At 45.8% G+C, this 20,102-nt stretch overlaps 3 protein-coding genes across 5 annotated transcripts in view; 1 reads left to right on the top strand and 2 right to left on the bottom strand.

The window, feature by feature from the left end:
- The window catches only part of CUNH1orf112 (chromosome unknown C1orf112 homolog), a 36,977-nt gene extending 27,701 nt beyond the window's left edge, over positions 1-9,276 (bottom strand). For all 3 annotated transcript variants that reach the window (XM_042674345.1, XM_042674348.1, XM_042674347.1), the window contains exons 1-6: positions 9,135-9,276; positions 7,404-7,443; positions 5,731-5,819; positions 4,408-4,512; positions 3,479-3,619; positions 2,395-2,560 (exon numbers count right to left, since the gene is read on the bottom strand). In XM_042674345.1, the coding sequence (XP_042530279.1) occupies positions 2,395-2,560; positions 3,479-3,619; positions 4,408-4,512; positions 5,731-5,819; positions 7,404-7,443; positions 9,135-9,245 (652 nt within the window). In that variant the 5' untranslated portion in view covers positions 9,246-9,276. The remainder of the gene's footprint in view (positions 1-2,394; positions 2,561-3,478; positions 3,620-4,407; positions 4,513-5,730; positions 5,820-7,403; positions 7,444-9,134) is intronic.
- Positions 9,277-9,385: 109 nt separating this feature from the next.
- On the top strand, positions 9,386-12,266 carry Mettl18 (methyltransferase like 18). The gene is made up of 2 exons (XM_042674352.1): positions 9,386-9,505; positions 10,917-12,266. Exon 2 carries the CDS (start codon positions 11,124-11,126, stop codon positions 12,216-12,218), a length of 1,095 nt encoding a protein of 364 aa, XP_042530286.1. The 5' UTR covers positions 9,386-9,505; positions 10,917-11,123; the 3' UTR covers positions 12,219-12,266.
- A 3,891-nt stretch (positions 12,267-16,157) lies between these two features.
- LOC122103706 (nucleoporin p54-like) lies at positions 16,158-18,685 on the bottom strand. Its single transcript, XM_042674295.1, has 2 exons — positions 18,048-18,685; positions 16,158-17,419 (listed from the first exon to the last, which is right to left on the bottom strand). The coding sequence occupies exons 1-2, from the start codon at positions 18,683-18,685 to the stop codon at positions 16,417-16,419; spliced, it is 1,641 nt and encodes a 546-aa protein (XP_042530229.1). The 3' UTR covers positions 16,158-16,416.
- Positions 18,686-20,102: the final 1,417 nt, after the last annotated feature.

Here is a 20,102-nt window from a genome sequence, read left to right as displayed (position 1 = left end):
TATCAGCCATTAACAAACAAGCTGAGCTAAGCACAAGGCCCTAAGTCCAAACCCTGGTTCTAGAAAGTTCAAATGAATATTTCAGGATTTGATTCAATTAAAACAGATAATGAAGAGCAAGCAGCTCCCAGGCCGGCACAGTGCAGAGAGTCAAGCAAGGTAGTGAGAAGAGCGTGGTCCTGCAGGCCTGTCTCCTGATGGAGCCACCGGCAGCGCTTGAGCCCCTTTAGTTTCTGTTCCCTGAGCCTCTGGGCTGGGCCAGCTATGGCATGTGATCTTCCCAGGCAGGGGAGCTGCAGCCTGGGCCTGCTGCTGCCCCACTGGGGAGCTGGGTAGGGGCCAGAGCTGCTGAATCCACTATTCTTTTTGCCTCCAAATCCCCTTTCCTGCTGTTCCAGTTTTTCAGTTCTCAAGCAGTTCTCAACAGGCTCTCAATGCAGACATACAAACAAGTATTTATTGAATGAACTGACAAGGTACCTAAGATTTGCTGTTAGTAACCAACTGGGGGTAGGGACTGTGGTGCAATAAAGATAGGAATAAAGCTGGGCGCTGGTGGCTCACGCCTGTCATCCTAGCTCCTCAGGAGGCTGAGATCTGACGATCGCCGTTCAAAGCCAGCTCAGGCAGGAAAGGCCATGAGACTCTTATCTCCAATAAAAACCACTCAGAAAACCAGAAGTGGCACAGTAGTAAGTATATGGTACTGCAGGCCCCCAAGTGGAGGGCAGAGTCCCAAGACCACCATCCACTGGGGGTCATTGCTGTCAGGAAGGAAGGTCATCTGCACAGACCCTCCTAGAGGAACAACGGTAAAGATCCAACCAGACAGTGGAGGATGAACACCCAGAGAACCATCACTGGGGCTCCTACTTTGGCCACAGAGAATGGTAATCTGCCCAGACCCTCGCGGACTACCAACAGCATACTCTGGAACAGAGCCCCCCCCCCCCCCCCACTGAGGTTTGTTTGTATGGCAGAGGAGAGGCTTCTGAATGACCAATGATGACAAATGTCCAACCACTGTGGACCCAAGCAGTGGGAACAGAGCCCCAGGGTGCCATCTACTGGGTGAACATCTCTGCTCCAAAGCGGAAGGGAAGGCCCATGGGAACTGGCTGCTGAGCAGTGTCAGCAGCTGGAAAGATTAAACCACGCCAGGGTCAGGCGGCCTCAAAGGTCACCAACACAGAGCAACTCGACTTGAGCCCTACACCAAAGCAGAGGTCACCAAGGCTCTGCGATTCAACTTGACACTCAAAAAAGACAGAGGTCACCAAGAATGAATGATGTGACTTGAGACCCAAAAGAGCTGCTGAACCTCTTGATGTCAGGTAAGCTGAAAGCACAGGACACGAAACGACGCCAGGCCGCCTCAAACACCAACACGGGGCTAAAGAGCTGCCCACTGATGGACAGCTTTCTTAAATTCAACACTACGTTTCACTCTACAGCCAAAAAAGACAAGAGTGCAAAGTCACCTTGATCAGCAAGAGCACGCAAGAAGACGAGAGTCCCCAATTAGCTGAGACCACAGCTGCTGAAATCTAGGCTGCTTAAACGTATTCAGCAACAGAAGGCACCAAACCAGACAAGGCCACGTCAAGCACCAAGATCAAGAATCAAACTGCAAGCCCCCAAACACAGCACAGCCAACCCACTGGACTCCTAGAACCACCTTGCCCAACAAGAAAGAACGTTACCATCCGCCCCAAAAGACGCGGCCAAACCCTATCATTCCAAATGTTAAACTTCATTGACCCTCAATGGTCACTAACAATGTATATGTCACAAGTCCCCTAGGAGAAGGGGGCCCAGCCACTGGACTTTTGGCTGCCAGGCGAAATTTGATGACCAAAGAGAAAATTAACCACTCAATGATGGCTCAAGCAAAATAAGAGTATTTGTCAGAGCTGAGAAGCATCTGAACAGCAGAAAGCCAGTTTCAGTGCCAATATCCCTTGTTATTGACCCCTAAGGGAAAAACTCCAAGTGCTTCCCAAACTTGGATGAAGTGAGTGAATGCCTAAGGCCTCACACCAGACCTCCTGCCTTAGCAAGTCACCTCATGTGAATGACAGACTTGCCCAGGTAAACATGCGATTGGTTCTAAGAACATACTTCTAATTGCTTCAGACATCACCCACAGAACACCAAATGTTGGGGACCAGATGTCTTGCTATGAGTTGAAAAAAATCTGAAAACTACTATCTCAGTACATGGACTGTGTTATAGAGCACAAAGTAGCATAGCTTGCTTTGTTAAATCTTACGCAAATGTATAGTAAGGAACCAAAAAGTTTTACACTTAAAAAGCTGGACACTTACCCACTACTGAACAGACATCGTGAATCACTAGAAACAATATTGTAAACAGCAAGTTTTCTTCACTCACCTATTACCATATCCAAAATATCATCATTTGAATCTACTGATGGGTCCAGGAAAACTGCGTCCAGCAATTCCATCAGCTGCTTTTGAAGAGAGTAAGCCTCCTTGAAAAGAGCCTGGAGAAGGTCCGAGACTAGGTGCAAACGTCCAGAATACACAGATTCACTGTTCTGATCGCAAAAACATAATAAGAGCAAATGTAAGCCTTATAAAAAAGCTCAAGAGCCAAATTTAGTGAACTCATTCTATCAGAGATCATAAATTTAACACTTTTAACCAAACTACATATTAAAACACCTGGTTTGGGCTGGGAAGGTGACTCAGTGGTAGAGCGCTTGCCTTGCATGCTCAAGGCCCTGGGTTCGATTCCTCAGCACCACATAAGAAAAAAGCCGGAAGTGGCGCTGTGGCTCAAGTGGTAGAGCACTAGCCTTGAGCTGAAGAGCTGAGGGACAGTGCACAAGCCCAGAGTTCAGGCCCCATGACCGGACCCAAAAAAAAAAAAAAAAAAAAACACCTGGTTTTAATGCATAACTAATTTTTTATAGAGATGTAATTTTTTATTATGTAATTTTTATAATTTATAATTATAAATTTATAATAATTGTAATTTATAATTATGTAATTTTTTATAGAGATTAAGCATGTGTAAAATGATCTCTCACTTTCATGATCTTTCAAATACAGAATTAAAACAAAAAGAGGTAAGTGTATGGCATTTTAGCACACTGTCACCAAGTAAAATTATTAATTAGTATTTTTAATTTCCTCAACAAATGTAAATATCAAAGCTGCCTATGCCCTATAAATTCTTACCAAGCTTTTGTGCATTAAAGCTACTTCAGTAATGTAGAGATGACTAAGGGTTAACTTCCCTCCGTAGAACAAAGTTCAAGCACTTACTCATTAAGGTGAGGATACACAAAGACTGTACGACACAAAGACTACAGTACTTCCGTGATTACATACAAATAAGATAGAACAAAATGGCCCTTAAGGGGCCACTCTTTAGGACTACATTTTATTTTTCTATTTTAGTTGGCACTTTGCCACTGAAACTAAACTACTTATTCAGACCTATTACTTACCTTACAATGTACAAATGTACTTCTGATTACATGAAGGACAGAAGAAGGGAGACTATGAATTTTCTCCAGAACGACTGAGTCCTGGGTGGTGCAGACATGCTGAACACATCCTGTAAGAACTTCCAAGACCTGTACCATTGTCTGGAAATAAGATGTTTCATTCTAAATGTAAGTTTCTGTGTATACTAAAAGAGATATCCAACAATATGCTGTGTGCTAGTGGCACAGCAGTGAACAAAACTCTTCTCTTTTCACAGAACCACAAATGTTAAACCCACTGGCTAGCAATTTGAACGCCTAACCCACACTTCAACGCATACTGCAAGCATTCTACATATACGCCTTCAAATTGCAGGAAGGGTATTATCTTGTTATTTTTCCTCTTTTCATAGGAAAGCAGGTATATACCTACTATGAAAATGTATAAAAGAATTCAGAATTCATCTTTCTATATTCATTTTAAGTCATCACATTTATTCCAAAAATACACGGCTTATCAACAGGATAAAAATTGTTTATTTACTTAAAAAGAGAGTTTCACATTTTTGGGCACCAGTGGCTCATGCCTAACATGCCAGCTACTCAGGAAGCTGAGATCTAAGGATTGCAGTTCAAAAATTTTCTGCCCAGCCCGGGCAGAAAATTCCGTGAGACTCTTATCTCCGATTAAACCACTCAGAAAATTGCAAGTGGCGCTATGGCTTAAGTAGTAGAGTGCTTGCCTTGAGCTGAAGAGCTGGGGGACAGCGCCCAGGCCCAGAGTTCAGGCCCCACAACTGACAAAAAAAAAAAGAGGGTTGTGTCACTATCTAGCCTAGGCTGGCCTAAAACCTGCAACGCTCCCGCCTCAGCCACCCAAACGCTAGGACTACAGGCATAGAGACAGCTTACTCAGCTGCTCTTGCTCCCTTCTAGTACATTGAACTTACTTGTAAAATATTCCTCAGAGTGGTCTGGATTTCTAAATTTTGGCTTGACAGACCTCCAGCTTGACTGGTTAATTCATATATCATGTCATCAAATAACTTTACAGTCTATGGGGGGGAAAATCATAGGAATGACTTATATTTATAAATAGTAATACAAATGACTAGAATAATAAAGGTAAATCTTTAAAGAAAAAAAAGCACAGTAGGTTGACTTGACTTTACATTAGTAGCAACCACTCATTGTCTAGCTTAACAACTACAGCCAATTAGGTTAAAAAATATTAATTAAAGTTTTCTACAACACAGTCCCTAAATTAAGCCTTGGGAAGAAATGTACATTTCTATTATTTCAGCCTATTTAATAACACCACTAATAGTTAATAAAACCACTCAGTTCATTTGCAGATGCAACAAATACAAATAATTCATCTTAATCAGAATTCATGTGGGCATTTACAAAGCTACTTTCTGCTAGTGGTCATAATTTGTAATGAATAATCCATTCTGACTACTTTGCTTTTCTGACCAATTCAAGATACCCTTCTTAAATTAGGACTACAGCATGTAATCTCACAACTAAACTTTTTGTCTAAAAAGTTAACTTAACCATAAGATCAAATGTAATTTTAAAAAGACGCGTTAACACTCACATCTCTGCTTTCACTAAGAGCTAGATGTTTTTCTGGTAGTAATGAAAAGGTTCTAAGAAATGTTCACAGAGCAAATAATCAAGTAACTGAGCAAAAGGGATTCTGATGACTAAAAGGTAAACTTAGAAATCTGCCTTAGTAAAAGACAAGTTATCCTAAATAATTTTATTTTGACCCCAAAATAACTTTAGTTCCCTCCACTTAAAAAAGACACATACATCTAAAACAGTAATAATGCAGTTTGTGAGTTAATGTTTTCTCTTAGTTACTTGAGCTTACAAATATTCCAGCTTTTCTTCTTTTAAAACTTTAATAAATTTTGGCTCTATTTAACCATTATGTATTACAGAGAATATAAAACAAAGTGACTTTGCTAACTTCCCATTCCAAATTTGCATTAAAAGCTTAAAATGTAAGTATATTTAAAGGCAATCATAAATAATGTAAATTAATAAAGGATCCATCATTTAGTGAAGGATCTGAAAAATGTTATATTTTATCACCCAATGATCAAACCAACACCATTATAATCTCACATCCCATCTACTTTTTAATACTTATTTTTATTTTGTTTGATTTAAAGAAACAGAGACATAATTATAAATTTAAAAAAAAACCAAGGCTAGGCTTTAACAATCTTTATAACATGTAGATTAAGATAAGCATACTATACCTTTGGTAACACTTGTGAAAAGAAAGCTTGTTCCAGTGTTAGGTGGTTCATATGAGGTAAAAACATCTCTATAATAACTTTCAAAATTTCTGCAAAGCAAAATAACATTTTGTAAAAACACTAAATCATGACAAATGTGAAAATATGTAAGTACCACCAATCTAAAACTTGATAAAGTTTCAAAATCCATGTTCTACATAAACTGTTATTTAATAGCAAAAAAGTCTATAATAGTACAAATAATAAAAAAGCAACATATCTACTTACTATCTACCTATCTTCTATCTATAGCTAAAAAACAGTTTAAATGGAAGAGAATATATCTAATAAACAGGCTCTTCTATCATTAAGATGTATTTTAAAACATACAAAACAATTTCACAATACTTTAATAAAATAAAACAGTAAAAATCCAGTTTTTGTTTTGCTTTTTTTGCCGGTTGTGGGGCCTGAACTCTGGGCCTGGGTGCTGTCCCTCAGCTCTTCAGCTCAAGGCTAGCGCTCTACCACTTGAACCACAGCGCCACTTGCGGCTTTTTCTGCATATGTGGTGCTGAGGAATCGAACCCAGGGCCTCATGCATGCATGCAAGGCAAGCACTCTACTGAGCCACCTTCCCAGCCCCTGAAAGTCCAGTTTTTATGTAATCATGTAGACCCAAAGAACAACAGGCTGATGAGAATGAAGTTATTCTCATGGGAATCTTAACTATTTCAGACTGGTGGACATTTTATTAGCATTTCTAATTCTGTGTACATCTTAGTGCTTTACAATAAATATGCAGAACTTCTAAGGTCAAGATAAAAACAACTGTTACTTTGAAGGAAAAAAAAAAAAACAACAAAACTCAGACTTGAACCAGTGGTTCAAACCTAATGATACAAGCTTCTCAGGAGGCTGAGATCTGAAGATCAAAGTTCAAAGCCTGCCCATGCAGACAAATCCTTGAGACTCATCTCCAACTGATCAGCAAATAGTCAGAAATGGAGGTGTCACTCAAGCAGTAGAGCATCAGCCTTGAGTGAAAAAAGCTAAGGTAGAGTGAGAGGCTCTGAATTCAAACAAACACGCACACAACACACACCTAAAACTAGACTCCTCAACAGGCAATTCAGAATCATAAGTAAGCATACAATCCACAAGCAAGTGAAATACAAAAAGAATGTTAACTCAAAATGAGTAAAGAGAACAGGCCTGAACTCCCTACTCTTCTGGCTGAAGCAGTCTATCACAAGACTTAATACAACAGCTGAAGATGAGAAAGTCAGATTTTTCCAAGGGGCAAATTTGTATCACCTGCTCAAGTAGCCTTTACTAAGTGAGAAAAGTACTTTCTAAATGACACTAAACATGCTAGAGGTTGAAGGTTACTGAGTAAACTGAAAATTATGTTTTATATAGGTCTAATCACGTGCTAACAACATGGAAGAATCACAGTATGCTTACACATAGAGCACCGCATCACCCACAAATCTCCCTGGCACCTAACCAAAATGAAATTAATTTAAACTGTGACCTGAACAAATTTACCCTTCTGACAGAAGTTTACAGAAGGCAGAAATAAAAAATCAAATGTGAAGGAAATGAAACTGCAGTTATATTTACTGACATATGTGGAATTCAGACATTAACAACATCTAAGTGAATCATTGAAACAAAATAATTTTACTTACGGATATGCTCAGTCCAACTCTCAGAATGTTGATACATGGAGTAAAATAGTTAAGGAAGATACAAATAGCATAACAATAGGATATTCATTACTTACAATAAATTACAGAGAACTCCTTTGAAATGTATCAGATTCAAGAGACCGAAATTAGACTCCAAGTACTGGCTTACTTTTACTTTGAAAACTGAAAACGTTTATTAAGAAAACAACAGTACTGTGAAAATACCTTAAGGAAATACTTTAAAAATTGCTGAGGTAGAAGTTCACCTTTTCAAGCTGTGCAGTTATGACTTTGGACGTGAAAAACGGGGTTATTACAATCCATGGTTTCTAGTACAGCTCTCTCCACAGTATTTGTGTCCTTGGTATCTACCGTAAGTCGGACCTATCTTACCCTCCTTACCAGAATGACATTCTGAGCAGCTGTGTTCACCATGAAAGCAGGAAGGACTGCTGTGAACTACACTCGCACACCGATGGACCAGACCGCAGCTATTTTTCTGTAAAACAACGCTATCCTTAAAGAACCTGTCAGCGAGAGACGAACGCTCCTGACTATCACAACCCAGGAGCGGACTGCTCCGAAATCTGCACCTCTGCACGTGTTCGCAGCAGCAGCAGCAGCGAAGGGGATACAGCGCGGCCAGGAGCCCACGTCGAGCTCCGGGAGGTGGAATTCATCGTGAATTTTCCATCGCGAAACCCCCGAGGCGGCGGCTGCAGGCGGCGGCTCCGCTCCCCCCAGGCGGCGGCTGCAGGCGGCGGCTCCGCTCCCCCCAGGCGGCGGCTGAAGCGGGCTCCGCTCCCCCAAGGCGGCGGCTGCAGGCGGCGGCTCCGCTCCCCCCAGGCGGCGGCTGCAGGCGGCGGCTCCGCTCCCCCCAGGCGGCGGCTGCAGGCGGCGGCTCCGCTCCCCCCAGGCGGCGGCTGCAGGCGGCGGCTCCGCTCCCCCCAGGCGGCGGCTGCAGGCGGCGGCGGCGGCTCCGCTCCCCCCCCCCCCCCCCCCCGAGGCGGCGGCTGCAGGCCGCGGCTCCGCTCCCCCCAGGCGGCGGCTGCAGGCGGCGGCTCCGCTCCCCCCAGGCGGCGGCTGCAGGCGGCGGCTCCGCTCCCCGCGAGGCTGCAGGCCGCAGCGGCTCCGCTCCCCCGAGGCGGCGGCTGAAGCGGGCTCCGCTCCCCCGAGGCGGCGGCGGCTCCGCTCTCCCTCGCTCCGCTCCGCCCGCGCTCACCGAGGCCCGCCGCCCGCCCCGCGCCGCCCGTTCCGGGCCCGCCCCGCGTCCCCCGCCCGCCCCGCGTCCCCCGCCCGCCCCGCGCCGCCCGTTCCGGGCCCGCCCCGCGCCCCGCGCCCGCCCCGCGCCCCCCGCCCGCCCCGCGCCGCCTGTTCCGGGCCCGCCCCGCGTCCCCCGCCCGCCCCGCGCCGCCTGTTCCGGGCCCGCCCCGCGTCCCCCGCCCGCCCCGCGCCCCGCGCCCGCCCCGCGCCCCGCGCCCGCCCCGCGCCGCCTGTTCCGGGCCCGCCCCGCGTCCCCCGCCCGCCCCGCGCCCCGCGCCCGCCCCGCGCCCCGCGCCCGCCCCGCGCCCCCCGCTCCGGGCCCGCCCCCCGCCCCGCGCCCGCCCGCGCCGCCCGCTCCGCGCCCGCCCCGCGCCCCGCGCCCGCCCCGCGCCGCCCGCTCCGGGCCCGCCCCCCGCCCCGCGCCCGCCCCGCGCCGCCCGCTCCGGGCGAGACCACCGCCAAGGATATGAGCAGCCGCGGCAGGACGGACGGCAGCTCCCGCCGGCACGTCTCCTCCGGCCAGCCGCTCACCTCCTCCAGGGGCCCCGCGCTCGCCGCGGCCGCGCGCTCCTGCGCCATGCTCCCGCCGCCGACGGCCGCGAGCTCCTACCGCTCCCGCCGCCGCCGGAAGGGGCGCCGTCCCACAAGGCTTTGCGCGCCCGCTACCGCCACAGAGAGGAAGCGGGCGGCGCGTCCCCGGGTGAGGGCGCTCCTCGCTGGCCGGCAGCCAGCGGGGCCTCTCTAGCCGGCTGGAGGCCTCGACTCACGGCCGAGCGCGCCTCGGCGCGGGGTGGCGCGGGGCCCGCGCGCTGCGGGTTTTACACCGGCCGGGGGACGAGGTAGGCGTGCTGCCGCAGCCTGGCGACCCTCGGCCCCGAGCCAGGCCGCTGCGCCGGCGGACGGGCCGGGCTCGGCTTCCCGGCGTGGGCCCCGCGCACGGACCCGTGCGTGCGTGCGGGGCGGACGAGGGCGTCGCGTCCGGTAGGCCCCGTCGTCTCCCCGGCGCGGGCCTCCGTGAGCGCGGCCTCGGTGAGCGCGGGCCTCGGTGAGCGCGGCCTCGGTGAGCGCGGGCCTCGGTGAGCGCGGGCCTCCGTGAGCGCGGGCCTCGGTGAGCGCGGGCCTCGGTGAGCGCGGGCCTCCGTGAGCGCGGGCCTCCGTGAGCGCGGGCCTCGGTGAGCGCGGGCCTCGGTGAGCGCGGGCCTCCGTGAGCGCGGCCTCGGTGAGCGCGGGCCTCCGTGAGCGCGGCCTCGGTGAGCGCGGGCCTCCGTGAGCGCGGGCCTCCGTGAGCGCGGGCCTCCGTGAGCGCGGGCCTCGGTGAGCGCGGGCCTCCGTGAGCGCGGGCCTCGGTGAGCGCGGGCCTCCGTGAGCGCGGGCCTTGCCGCCACACCGAAGTCTATTATTCAGGGCAGGGAACGCGTGGTACGCAGGTTTGGACCCAACGCTTTAGATGAAGTCACCTGAATGAGCGTGTGTGCACATGTCAGGACGAACGTGTGCACGCCAGAGCATGTGCACATGTCAGGACGAACGTGTGCATGCCAGAGCGTGTGTGCACATGTCAGAACGAACGTGTGCACGCCAGAGCGTGTGCACATGTCAGAACGAACGTGTGCACGCCAGAGCGTGTGTGCACATGTCAGAACGTACGTGTGCACGCCAGAGCGTGTGTGCACGTGTCAGGACGTATGTGTGCACGCGTCAGAGTGTGTGTGCACGTGTCAGGACGTATGTGTGCACGCTCCAGAACATGTGCACACACGCCAGAAAGTACATGTACGTACCTTAAAGCCACACTCCCTAAATCAAAATGCAGCCTTAAATCCCCATGAACTTTCTTAGGCAGTAACGGGAGTGAGCAGATGGTGCAGGTTTAGAGGATGGATGTGTCAGCACAACGAAGACAGCTAAAAGACACGAGGTATCCGGGCCGAAAGCCGTGGACTTCGTGCAAATGGAGCAAAAAGCAAAGCCCTGAGTTCAAACCTCAGTGTAGCGAGCGTGCGTGCATGCATAAGTAAACAAACAAGCAGCGTTTAAATCTTGAACTTTATGTTCATTCTGCTGCTACCATGGCTGCTGTTGCTGTTCTTAATTTACTTTCTTCTCCAACTTTTGAGTGTAAAAGTGTGTGTTTTCCCAAACCTAATACACACTTATACATCTACTTTAGAGAAGGGAGATATATGTGGAAAACGACTTGATATTCTAGACATTTTGGTTTAATCATTTTTTTTTATTTTTCTACTTTAGGGCTAAGTTGAAAGAAGAACAAAGAACTCTATAAAAAGTCTTTAGAAACGTTTCTAAGTGCTTGTCATTGTGTATAAGCAGCTAAACAGAAACTGACGCAACAAAAACTCATTGAATAACTGAAGCAGATTTGAGTGTATCGTCACATTGTTTAGAAGTTGAAGCACCTTCCTTTGAATTGAAGGATTGGGTGCTGAGAAGAAGAAGATGACCTTTCAATTTAATTTCCCAATAGAAGGCCAGTTTACCACCCTTGGGGACGGAGTTTTGACCCTGGATGCCTCAAAAGAATCATCAGCCGCAGAAAGTGGAAAAGGAACACAGAGGGACAGAAAATGTCCCACAGCAGCATTTGTGGTGCCTTCGAATCATTTGTTGAAAACTACATCACTGGGAAATTCAGACCCCTCCCAAGACTCTGATAGCACACTCAGTGCAACAAAGGGACCAGGGGATTTGGAGCCAGGTGAAAATCAGCCCTGCTTGAGAGTTGCCAAAGAGCATGCGATGCCTGAAGACGTAAAGAAGGTGTTAGAAAATAAGGTCAGAGAAATGTTACCAGGTCTCCAGCAGGTTAGACTGTCAGTGGTGAAAAACAGCTTGTTGAAAGGGAACTTCCCTGGAGAAAGCCTTTCCTCTCACTCTGATTTGATTCCAGGTGTTTATGAAGGAGGCTTAAAAATCTGGGAATGTACTTTTGATCTTCTGGCTCATTTCACAAAGGCCAAAGTGAACTTTGCTGGGAAGAAAGTGTTGGATCTTGGCTGTGGATCAGGGTTGCTGGGTATATTTGCATTCAAAGTAGGGGCCAGAGAAGTTCATTTTCAAGATTATAACAGTTTGGTGATGGATGAAGTGACCTTACCTAATTTCCTGGGTAACTCGACGTTGGAAGATGAAGAAAACGATGTAAAGGAACAGGTTGTGAAAAGATGCAGAAAATCAAGAGTAGCACAGGAATTAGCCAAATGTCGTTTTTTTTCTGGAGAATGGTCTGAGTTTTGCAAGCTTGTACTAAGCAGTGAAGAACTCTTTGTAAAATATGACTTCATTCTCACCTCTGAAACTATTTACAACCCAGATTATTATAGTGCTTTGCACCAGACATTCCTCCAACTGTTGGGGAAACATGGAAGGGTGCTTTTGGCCAGCAAAGCACATTATTTCGGTGTTGGTGGAGGTGTTCATCTTTTTCAGAAGTTTGTAGAAGAAAGGGATGTATTTGAGACTAGAATCCTTGAAGTAATTGATGAAGGACTAAAGAGGTACCTAATTGAAATGACATTTAAGTATCCAAGTTAATATTTGCCAAGAGACCTAAGTGAAATAAAGCCAGTGACCCAAAACTTACGGATATTTGATTTCTGTTCTACAATTTGTTAAAGTTTTTTCCCCCCCTGAGATTATAGAGTTGGTTTAGTTTTGTTTCTACAAGTAATAAGCCAATTATGTTACCCGCCTGGTATTTGCTGGGTGAAACTGAGAAAGTATCTGAACATTTGATGAGATCTTGGTAATCATCTTGTTGAAAAGGTTTCTGTTCTCCGTCTTCATTCTGTTTAACCCTTCTACTGCTTTTTTTTTTTTTTTTTCCTGGTCATGGGGCCTGGGCTCTGGGCCTGGCCGCTGCCCCTCAGCTCTTCAGCTCAAGGCTAACGCTCTACCACTTGAGCCTCAGTCCCACTTCTAGCTTTTTCTGCTTATGTGGTGCTAAGGAATTGAACCCAGGGCCTCATGCATGCAAGGCCAGCACTCTACCACTGAGCCACCTTCTCAAACCCCCTTCTACTGCTTTTGTCGAAGGTTATCCTACAGTTTTTGTTTTTACCAGAAATGTGAATTTCTTTGTTCTTTTTTTCCATGTCTAGATTTAGTCCACTAAATGATAGTTAACCTAAATATTAGGTTGAAGGCCTGCTAGAACTAGAAAGAAGATTTTTCTTTTTTAATATTTGCCTTATATAGTAAGGAATTGAATTTTAATATCTGCCTTATATTGTAAGGAATTGGAGCTGAGTGGTTGAATTCGTATTGACATGAGACACTGAGGAGTCTGATAAAGAATATAAAAGTGGCCTGGCGCTGGTGGCTCACGCCTGTAATCCTAGCTACTCAGGAGGCTGAGATCTGAGGATCGCGGTTCAAAGCCAGCCCGGGCAGGAGAGACCGTGAGACTCTTATCTCCAATAAACCACCAGAAAACCGGAAGTGGCGCTGTAGCTCAAGTGGTAGAGCGTTCGCCTTGAGCTGAAGAGCTGAGGGACAGCGCCCAGGCCCAGAGTTCAAGCCCCACAACCGACAAAAAAAAAAAAAAAAAGAATATAAAAGTGATACAGATAACTTAATGCTTAAAGGCTGACTACTTGGAGCTGTGTTAGAGACCCTAAAGTCTTGATAGGAAGATTGCTTCAGATTCAGGGAGCGATAGAGTTAATAGTAGGGAATAAAAGGAGGAAAAACATTTTAATGTTCTTATTAGCTCTAGTGCGAAAATGTTCATGTCTCAGCATCTCTGAAGTTGATGTCTGCCACGTTAGCTATAGAAACAACAGTACTGTATTTTCTCTCTTGGAAGTATCATAAACCTCCAGCTTAGATTTTATTAAATATGATATTTTCTTGAGGTCCATCAGTGAGGCCTTGTATGGCATCTTGGTTAATATTTAACAACCTTGAAAGATAGGTATCATCCCCAGTTCAGGAAGGACCATGACTGACAGTTTTCAACATTTACCACATGCATGACATGAGCTTTACTATTACTAACATTCAACATTTTACTATCCTTTCATAGGTAAGTTGAGACAAAAGAATGTTTTACCAATCGCATCCACCTCTCACCAACTTTAAACGGACTCTCAACTGAAGTCTTTGTAAAGCTTTATACTTCTACCACCTAGTGGTGTGAACCCTACCAATGTCTGTTTTCATCACAAATACCAAAGGGGTGTGTGTGTGTGTGTGTGTGTGTAACGTTTGGCCCATGTATGTGTGTATACATATGCATTTCGTGTGTATATGCATATATACAGAGTCGTCTTTCTGGGAAAGGCAGACTCAAAAGCTAGGCAGGTGCTCTATCTACCACTTGGGCCACACCTCCTGATCTTTTTGCTCTTATTTTGGAGATAAGGTCTCACTTTCTGCCATATAACCTGAAAAAGTAAGATCATCTACAAAGAAAGTTGTCTTAGGGAAGTGCTTTGGGGTGATACCATTTATCGATTTGCAAGAAAAACATTAAAGATTATAATAAGCAGCACCACTTAATTGCTTAAATATTAGTAAAGGAAAGGGCATTTTACCCCTCATGGAGACGGCTAAGGGGCCAGTCACTCACGGTCTGGAAACAAGGGATACAGCCGTGTCCCTCTTTGAAGCTGAGCTGATGAGCCTGGAAACGTCTTGCTCTGGCAGCACCTGTCTTCAGCTCCTGCAGTAGAATGGGGTTCGCGTTCCCTTGTCCCCATGTTTGCCCTGCAGCTGCGGGGTTGTGTAATGCCTCCGTGCAAGGAGAGGCTCCTCCGCCAGACAGACACACTTAACATCCTGTTAGAGAATACTGATGGGCAGGTAACGGGCTGTGTTCAATGCTATTTGCCCTTTTCACTCCTGGTGGTCCTGTTCATTGGTTCAGCAAACATTCACAGTTTTCCAACTGACAAGATACAGAGAACTGCACTCATCAACGCCAAGAGTACTTTATACACCCCCACCAGGTACAGGGAGGGGATATTTGTTTTCCTTGTAATTATTTGAGGATCACACCTTCCTTGCTATTAAGAGTATCTGGAGAGACAAGGCAGAATTCTAATGAGTTTAACATTTTCATTTTTAAAATTTTTTAGGAAAAAAATTGCAGTCTTAATAAAAAACCTACTTCCCAGGTTCAAGGAATATGCTGGCCTTCCTATTTGCTAAGCAGATAATAAACCTCTGAACATAAACACTTGAATCTCACTTATTCATACGGATCAGTCTACAATGTGTAAAAGCCACCATCCCAGAAGACCACACATCACCTGCAGCTAAAGGAGTTTATGGTCAGCAGGGCCTGACATGGCCATCTCCTTCACGGGAGAGGGAGAAACGGTGCCTGTCCTTTGTTCAGCGTCAGATTTATAGGATCACTCAGCATGAGCCTGGATTCCGATTCAGATCTATCCTAGTTACTTCCTTGCAGGGAAACAAATACAACTGGTTAGGATGCCAAAGTCTCACTTCCCCCTCCAGCATACCCGGTCAGGTGTGGGCCCATAAAGACTTCCTCAGGATCCCAAGCCAGAAGCCACTCTGGGAAGTGGAGTGGGAGGAACAGGCAGGGCTGGAGGCCAGCTGCAGCTGGGCTGGTCCAGATCACCTGGGTTTGTGGCAGGGGCACGGGCATGAGATGGAGGGCCTGCTACTTCCCCCTTTTGCTGTTTAGTAAGTACAGGTCTCAGGCCGGGAATGTGGGCAGAGGCGGTTTCTTCTGGAGCTGCTTCCTGCTGTAAAGAGATGAAGTAGTGCTTGACCAGGTACCCTCTCAGGAGCATCTTTTTAATAAGAATGTTTAGCAGACACTTGTGTAGGCAAGGTATAATTAGAGAGAGTCAAAAAAATGGCTGCCAGGTGGTAAGGGGCTGCCAAAGACCTGTGAGTCCTGGTTGGGCCTTATAGCTATCTTTTTTTGTGTGGTTTTTTGGTCGGTCATGGTGGCTGAACTCTGGGCCTGGGCGCTGTCCCTCAGCTCTTCAGCTCAAGCCTAGCTCTCTACCACTTGAGCCACAGCGCCACTTCCGGCTTTTTCTGCTTATGTGGTGCTGAGGAATCAAATCCAGGGCCTCATGCATGCAAGGCAAGCGCTCTACCACCGAGCCACCGTCCCAGCCTATTACAGCTATCTTTTTTTTTTTTTTTATAGTTTTGATGCTTTGTTTTACTCTTCCAGGCATGTTAATATAGTAGCAACACTTTTTTTTTATTACAAATTAAGAATTTATTTAAAAGTTTTCATATTTTTAGAAATAAAAGGTTTAAAAAGCAAAACCTTGCAGAAATGGTAATTTTGTTATATCCTAATTGTCTAGGTGTTCTGTAAATTAATATAAAAATATACTTCAAATCTTTATAGAACAAAAAGAAAACCACATTAATCATTAGATACTTTTGAATTTTCTTTACTCCTCCCACAGTTGAACTCACAGGTTAAAAACTGATTTACATCCTGAAGAACAAATCTCCAGCAGCCAATACACAAATTAAACACTGTAATTACGTGCAAAGCTGTCGTAAAAATGTAGAAAGTACATAGACTTTGGGGAGTTATGTACTTCTCTTATTAAGTGACTGAAACTTTTAGATGGAAATCTTTGAAGAACTGTGAGGTGAATTTGTCAGTAATCTCAAAAATCCCAGACAGGAGAGGATCCTTCCTTCCTTCTCCTTCCATGTGGTTATCTTAAGGAAGGCCTGATGTAGTAAGAGAAAGCATTTTACAGACCCAAATCCAAGTTAATTGTCAACTAAAGACACCGCCTCTGATGTGGATGGTTTCATTCAATCCATGTTCTACCAACTTTATATCTTCTAGATCATCTTGTATGATGCTAATCAAGTGGCTAAGGCCTTCCTGTTGTTGTTTCAAATGCTGCTTGATTTCTCGTAATAGATCTGCATCTACATAGTATCTTTCTTCAGGTTTGACTGCTCCAAAATGATTCTGCATCCTGATCTGGGACATCAGTTCATTTAGCCGGCCCGTGAACTGAGTAGGTGCATTTAGTTCACACTGGATTGTATCTAACTGAACCCGCAACTGCTCTTCGTCAGCCTGGATGGCATAACCACTCTTTCTTTGAATTTCCTGTTTGATTAGGACCTGTAAAGTTCTATGGGACAGATCCATGAGTTTCCTCTTGTATTGTGCAATTTTGGCCATGGTTGTAGTCTGATTCTTTTGTAGTTCACTAATATCTTCAGATATGATATCTAATCTGGTCTGATGCTGCTTAGTCATCTGATCTTGAACCTTCAGTCTTCGAAGAAGTTCTTTGAAACCCACCATGGGTACAGGAATTAACTTTTCAGAATCAGGATTATCCACCTTGGCTTGTTCCCAAATAATAGGATCAACACCAGCAGGAGGATTCTGTAAAAGCTGTTTGATCTGTGCAGGAGAAAGTTCTGTTCTTGTCATAGAAAGTGTGACACCAAGTTGCTGCAACTGTGTTTTTATATTGGCTTGTTCAAAATGGGAGTAGAGTATTGTAGCTGGAACTCTTCTTGAGGTACCATTAGGAGAACGCTCAACAACATAAATGACAACTTCTGTCTGATCATCTGGCAATGTTTTAATACCCTCTACATTTACAGTAAGGGTCTGGTTTCCTCCCAAAACTTTATGTAGTGATTCTACCAATTGCTGTTGTTGATTTTGAATATCTGTTTCTTTCTTGTTGAAAACTAAAACCACTAGACCATCTTCATCTTTATTATTTGGCATACAGCTATAACCTACAGCTGAAAGACCCCCTCCCCAACCTACCAGGCCCTGAGTCCCTTTTGAAAGAGAACAGTTTTATGTCTAACCAAGCAATTTCTGGCTTCCGTAACATGCTTTGCTAAGAAAATTACCCCATACTCTCCCTTTAGTAATTAAGTAGTAACCACCCAAGTTAATCGATAAGCTCACATCCTGCTAGCCGACCCTGCAGCTGGCAGAAATAAACCCCAGGTGCTGACTCGGATAGAGGTCATTTCCTCATACCAAGGGCCGGAGGTATGCAACTCGGCCCGTACACTCTGTTGAACCCCACCTAAACAATAATTGGTCAAGGTGTAAGATTTATTTTTAAAAAGATTGGCTGCCTGCGTGCAGACCTGGTTGTAATACTTTAAATTTACTGGCTGAAAAAGCGCGGGCTCTGTTGTAACGGACTAAGGGGTCCTATAAAAGGACCATCCCCGAGACTGCTCGGGGCTCCCAGCCACTGACCCGAACCTTGCGGATCTCGAGGTCACGTGCACCTGGGAGCCTGGGCATGCCCAAATAAAACCCTCTTGCCTTTGCATCTGGTGCCGTCTGACTGGTGCTTGGGGCAGGGAGGTCCTGATTTGGGAGATACCCGAAGTCGGGGGTCTTTCACAGCCTTAAATCGACAAAAGGGATTTTCTTGTGTAAATTCTACTGGAGGAATATTATTGTTGAAATATCCTTTTCCTGTTCCCCAAAAGGCTTGCAGTTGATTCCATTTTGCCAAAATAGCATCTCTCTCATCTCCCAATAATGTTGGAGCAGAAAGAGCACTTGCAGTGTTTATCAGTTGGCTGGACTGGGTAGGAGCTTGTGTAGGCTGACTGAAGAGACCACCTAATGTAGTTTGCTGCTGTTGCTGCTGTGTATTGAATCCTCCAAATCCCAGGCCAGTTCCCAAACCAGTACCTAAACCAGTACTAGTTCCTGTTGCTGTGCCAAAACCAGTACCAAATCCAAAACCTTTGTTCTGAGTGCCACTGAAGAGTCCAGTAGTGCCTGTGTTTGCTGGGGCAGAAAAGCTGAATGCAGAACCTGCACTTGTTGATGTGGTCCCAAATCCTCCAAACCCTCCCGCGGGTGCCGCAGTGGCGGCGGCGGTGCCGGAGGTGCCCGAGGGAGTCCCAAAATTGAAGGCCGTGTCGCGGGAGCAGCGCCTCGGTGCTCGGCCCCGGCTGCGGCTGCTCCCGCGACGCGACGCTCCCACTTTTTTTTTTTTTAAGAAAAGGCAAGTTACCCCTCTTTTAGTTGTCATTAAGTCCAGGGCCCTTCTATTTTGGAAGGCCTCATCAGCCAGAGAGTTGAGCTGAGTCTCTAGGACTGTGTTTGTTGTTGTTTTGTTTTGTTTTTTAAACTGAGTACTGTACCTGGTTGTTGGTAGTTATGGAATGGTGTAGACCTCCTGAGGCTATTTTTTTTTTACAGATGTTACCATCCTTTGGCTGATTTTTATCGAAAGGGGAAGAAGGAGGGCTGGCTTCTGCCACCTTGGGTTCCTGAGGAAACCTTCATCTGCCAACGCCTGGCTCCCTGTATCCCGGAGGGGGAAGTGAGACTTTGGCAGGCTAACCAAGTGTATTTGTTTCCTGCAAGGCAGTGGCTGCAATAGATCTGAATTGGAATCCAGGCTCCTGCTGTGTTGGGCTATGGCGGGGCTGAGTGATCTAACAAAACCCTCAGGAAAACCAATGGAAAAATGTGGTCTGCATATTTCCTGTCACCTTAGAGTGCCATTATATTTTGTTGGTTCTTATATGCTAAGTAAGTCCCTCACCAAGCAAATATAAGCATCTAAGAAAGGAGCGGGTAGTGAAGTTTGGAGATAAGCAACAGAATACAGTTCAAACTGGTGTTCCTGACTCTCATCTTCTGTACCTGTGCATACCTCCAGCAAATGACAAAGATCCCTCAAATAGTTTCTTTGATGAAATTTTGGATAGCTTTGATGACATTAAAGTTTCATAGAAATCTAGGACTAATATTTCTAGTCTCCATGATTACTTTGTTTCCCATTTTCTTTCTATATTTGAGTAAAACAAACTTTTCTAATGCCATAGGCTGCCAGTATTTAGTTAATTGCTTCCTTTATTTATTATCTTTTGCCCCAATTCACCCTGTTTAGCAATAATCTAGGCAACCTCTACCACCAGATAATTTGTTTTCTCCTTGCCAATTTCATCCCATATCTTCCCTGATTGAAGTTTTCCCGTTTCCCATTTTCAAAGATTATAATCTCTGAAGTAACTATACAAAACATCCTGTCCTTAAGAAAAAAGAAATGACAGACCAAATACGTGTATTAGTTTTTAAGTTTTCAAATAAAAGAAATCTTAAGTTGTCTACCATGGCAGAAGATACAATATGAAGTTAAATGCAATTTTCTAATTCTCTGTCAACGCAACTATGATTTTGTTTATACACTCTCAAGAGCAGAGGAGCCAGGGTTATTAGGAAAACAGTTTCTACTATCTTCATAAAGAAGTCTTAAAAGTAGACTCATGCTAGAACACTTTCCAGAGAAACTTTTTTTTTTTTTTTTGCTGGTTGTGGGGCTTGAACTCTGGGCCTGGGCGCTATCCCTCAGCTCTTCAGCTCAAGGCTAGTGCTCTACCACTTGAGCCACTTTCCCAGCCCCATCCAGGGAAATTTTGAGAAAAACACAGAAATATTTA

This window comes from Dipodomys spectabilis, unplaced genomic scaffold, assembly GCF_019054845.1.
Source record: "Dipodomys spectabilis isolate Male_0828 unplaced genomic scaffold, ASM1905484v1 ptg000019l, whole genome shotgun sequence".
Lineage (NCBI taxonomy): Eukaryota > Metazoa > Chordata > Mammalia > Rodentia > Heteromyidae > Dipodomys > Dipodomys spectabilis.
This window is presented reverse-complemented; position numbering and strand designations above follow the sequence as displayed.

Excerpts from the sequence above, each read along its gene's own strand:
- Mettl18 (XM_042674352.1), top strand. The coding sequence starts at position 11,124 with ATGACCTTTCAATTTAATTTCCCAATAGAAGGCCAGTTTACCACCCTT.
- LOC122103706 (XM_042674295.1), bottom strand. The coding sequence starts at position 18,685 with ATGACAACTAAAAGAGGGGTAACTTGCCTTTTCTTAAAAAAAAAAAAA. Across the intron at positions 17,420-18,047 it reads AATCCCTTTTGTCGATTTAA|AGCTGTAGGTTATAGCTGTA; the intron begins GGCTGTGAAAGA and ends AGGGGGTCTTTC.